At 54.5% G+C, this 4,377-nt stretch overlaps 1 protein-coding gene across 1 annotated transcript in view; it reads right to left on the minus strand.

Annotated features, from left to right (window-relative positions):
* Positions 1 to 1,382: 1,382 nt before the first annotated feature.
* dlb (deltaB) overlaps positions 1,383 to 4,377 on the minus strand; it is a 4,048-nt gene continuing 1,053 nt past the window's right edge. The window contains exon 2 of the mRNA XM_056285211.1: positions 1,383 to 2,107. Coding sequence (XP_056141186.1) covers positions 1,383 to 2,107 — 725 coding nt within the window. The remainder of the gene's footprint in view (positions 2,108 to 4,377) is intronic.

Here is a 4,377-nt window from a genome sequence, read left to right on the forward strand (position 1 = left end):
GAAACAATCACAAGGTTCAACATCATCTGCGCACACCTGTGGGAGGGATAACACTCTACCCGCATTAATGATGTTTATTTAGGGGAGATTCTTTTCCTCCTTTTTCTCCCAAATTGTATCCGGCCAATCACCCCGCCCTCGCGCGCCGTCCCGCTCTCTGCTCCACCCCCTCTGCCGATCCAGAGGAGGCGCCAGTGCAGCGACCAGGACACATACCCATATCCGGCTTCCCATCCGCAGACACGGCCAATTGTGCCTGTAGGGGGCGCCCGACCAAGCCGCGGGCAACACGGGGATTCGAACCAGCGATCCCCGTGTCGGTAGGCAACGGAATAGACCGCTACGCTACCCGGATGCTAGCGTGCCGTTAAGCAGTCTTCTGTAGGTCTCCGAAATGTCGCAGCATTTTTGTCCCTGGCAGACGAATCCGATTTGCCGAGAGGACATGTTTAATTAGAGGACAGCTTTAATTAGAGGACATGTTTAATTAGAGGACATGTTTTCTGAGAACAGGCAAGTGGTAACGCTACACAACTGCCCAGTGTTGTGTTGTCGTTCGCATTGCCTTCGGTTGCACGTAGTGCTGTTACTCACGTGCTCTCCCACAGTGACGCCTATCAGCACACAGCAGAAACCAGGTTCCCGCGTTTACTGTACAGTTGTTCTGCGGCGTTTCAGAGACCCACAAAACCCTGCGCAGTATTACGGCTTCCGACGGAGTGTCATCCCTTCAACACATCGTGACGCCCACGGGGGGAGACCCGCTAGCCCCTGGCCAGTGGCGGATCTAGAGATTTTTTCCTGGGGGGGCAAGACTGTGTCCCAGACGTGGCAGCTGCCACCCCTTTGCCACCCTGTAGATCCGCCCCTGCCCCCTGGCTAACGGGTCGGACCCTCTAGTCGACTGGTCAACGTAGTCGCCCGTGGTGCGGGACATCCGGGTTCGCGTCCCGGCTGCGGCGGTTCCCGTCTGCCCCCCCCCCCCCCACGAATTCGCTACATGGTGAGACCGCGAGGCCACCGGAAGCGCGTGCGCCCAGACGCGTGAGGGAGCTGGTATGAAGCGCGGGGACACGCTTCCCGAAGGAGGAGGACGTCACAAATGATAGACTCACCGGACCATTGGAATTCGCTACAATATATATAACGTTGGAAACAGCGATTGTTTCCCTTTAACCCTCTTTGTATAATATCTTCATCACAATAGCTAATCTGTCAACATGTTTGTTTGTTTTTTTGTTTTATTTCACCATTGTAACAAGCTTCAGGATGAACCGTGGTCTCCAGCTCGTAAGTGCTGATAAGTTTTTCGTTTTTGTTTTTTCTGAGAAGCTCTTTTCTTGTGTAGATGTCGACATCTACCCTCCAGATTCAGACCTGGTTCATCTAAGCGCCATTACAGAGCCCATGCCGGACTCCTCCCGCCACATGAAGTCTTGTCCAAGAGAGAGGGAGTGGCGCTCCCCTCTGGCCAGGCCGTTCTCCTGCCTGTAAGCGGACCTGCCGTCCGGGCTGATCGAGAGGCTGAGGCGGGCCGTGCTGTTGCTGATCTTGAAGAGGCTGCTGGGGCCCAGGAAGGCCTCTCTTTCGTTGGCTCCCAGGTTGTTGACCGACTCCAGGTCATTGTAAACCGCGATGTCGCTCAGCTGCTTCCTCCCCTGCAGTCGCCGCCGCCTCCTCAGCACCACAACCACCGCCACCAGAGCCAGGACCAGGACGGCCAGCACGCAGGAGGCGGTGAGGGTGGCCGAGGACGGCTGCGAGCCTTGGCGCAGGGCGGGCTTGAAGCTGGGCTGGAGCGTGAACTCGCAGCTGGGGCCCATGAAGCCTTTAGGACACTGGCACACGGGCCCGCTGAAATGCGTGAAGCACGTGCCGCCGTTCTGGCACGGGCGTGCGCCGCAGGCGTCCGAGCGCACGCTGCAGTTCTTGCCGGCGTAGCCCAGCGTGCAGGAGCACGTGTAGTCGTTCAGACCGTCCTGGCAGGTGCCGGCGTTCTGGCAAGGAGCCGAGGCGCAGTCGTCGACGTTGACCTGGCAGTTGGCGCCGGTAAAGCCTGTCTTGCAGCGGCACAGCACACTCTGGCCCAGGTCCAGACACTCGCCACCTGCAGGAGGGAGAGTGTACACAGCTCTGTTCAACATACGAGTTAGGGTTGCTATGTGTTTTAGAGAGGGGGCGTTAGAGAGGCAGCGTTTCAATGCCTCCTTGTGGCACAGTGGAAACAATGTGACATTTTAAGGTCACATTTTAAGAGGCTTTCTTTATGAGTGTAACCGGTTATTTTCTTGCCCGGTGCGGGATTCGATACGGGGTGTACTGCACCACAAGGCGGCATCACTAACCGCTCGGCTAAAGGGTCAGACCCGTTAGCTAGGGGCTAACGTGTCATATTAGTAGATACAGTCGTCACCCTCCCCGGAGGCGCGCCCTCGCGCTTTGTTCTTCCCGCGCTCCGAAGAGACTTCTGAGGATCTGCACACTTCCGGATCCCGCCGCTGCCACCAGTGTAACCGGTTATTTTCTTGCCCGGTGCGGGACTCGATACGGGGTGTACTGCACCACAAGGCGACGTCACTAACCGCTCGGCTACAGGGTCAGACCCGTTAGCTAGGGGGCTAACGTGTCTTATTAGTAGTTTACAGTCGTCACCCTCTCCCGGAAGCGCGCCCTAGCGCTTTGTTCTTCCCGCGCTCCGAAGAGACTTCTGAGGATCTGCACACTTCCGGATCCCGCCGCTGCCACCAGTGTAACCGGTTATTTTCTTGCCCGGTGCGGGATTCGATACGGGGTGTACTGCCCCACAAGGCGGCATTGCTAACCGCTCGGCTAAAGGGTCAGACCCGCTAGCTAGGGGGCTAACGTGTCTTATTAGTAGTTTACATGAGTATCACTGTCCTGTTAACTGGGCGACCCGAGTTTGTTCTTGTTTTGTTCTCCTGGCCAGAACCAAGAGCTCCTCCCACCTTATGAGACTTTTCCATTTGACTCAATCGCAAGCTCTCTAAAACAACCAGGGGTCAACGCCACGAGTTTTGCTTACAGTTTAAGCGGCAAAAACATTGAAGTAACGTTATCTTCAATAACAGGGGACACTTGGGCGTCCGGGTAGCGTAGCGGTCTGTTCCGTCGCCTGCCAACACGGAGATCGCCGGTTCGAATCTCCGCGTTACCTCCGGCTTGGTGGGTTCGCCCCTACAGACACAATTGGCTGTGTCTGCGGGTGGGAAGCCGGATGTGGGTATGTGTCCTAGTCACTGCACTAGCGCCTCCTCTGGTCGCTCGGGGCGCCTGTCGGAAGGGGGGAGACTGGGGGGAATAGCGTGAAAATTCCGGCGGGGATATTGCGCAATACCAGGAAGAACTCGTCGGCTCAAATTGTCAACAGAGCGTTCTGTGCGCTCGTGAACGCGCGAGCTCATTCTTCCAAGAACAACGAGCAAGAACGTCCTGCCCGAGGACACAAGTCCATTCTCCGCCTTCTTCGGTTTGAGAAAGAGTCAACTGTAAACTGTATGAATGGTGAAGGCACGATGATGTCCGGAGTGTTTTACACCTGCCAGTCTTACCAGCAGAGGGAGCCAATACATGGCTGCCCCCTTGGCAACCATATCTCACGATATTTTGATTCAGTTTCTTGAAGAAGAAAAGAAACGCCCTGTAATTTCCAGAATTCTCTCATTGCTGAAGTGAACTTTAAAAAGTGGTCATTCAACCCTGGGCGGTCGTTAAAAATGTTACTTGGAGCGAATAACCTGAAAGTTCGTACTTCAACCACTAGATGTCACTAGCAGTGAGCCAGTCCTCGGTACAGCAGGGTGTTGTGTCGAGTTTTGCATTCCCTGTAGCAAATGTATCCCAGCGCGTGACTACCTCAGTTTTAAGGCGACGACACGTTCTCGCTTCAATGCAATGCAGTGCATGACGTTATGTAGGCCTGTCATAACACTGTGAGGTGTCTGACATCTCAGACCTGAGAGAGATGACAAATAGATAGAAACCCACAATGCACTGAGGCGAAAAGTATCTGTGGCACGTCTCCTGCCGCCGGTAGGGGGCGCTAATTTAGGAAACGCTCCTGTGGGCGGTAGAGGGTATACGACCTATGTGGTCGTATGGGTTGGAGGCCTTGTAGGAGCCACCTTGTGGTTCTCTCGCTGTGCATTTGTGCAGAAGAATAAACGCATGTATCTTGCATCACGTGGCTACAGGACGTTACTTTGTGTAAGTTTAAGAAAATGCTATTTTGTTTGCAACACCGTTGCCAATAGCGAAGCAATCAATTAGACACGTTACTATTTTTTTCCCCCTGTTTTTCATTTCCTTGTGTGAAAATGGAAACGTGATAATCAAAGTATGCAAGGGATACATATTCCA

The sequence above is a fragment of the Lampris incognitus genome, chromosome 8 (assembly GCF_029633865.1).
Source record: "Lampris incognitus isolate fLamInc1 chromosome 8, fLamInc1.hap2, whole genome shotgun sequence".
Lineage (NCBI taxonomy): Eukaryota > Metazoa > Chordata > Actinopteri > Lampriformes > Lampridae > Lampris > Lampris incognitus.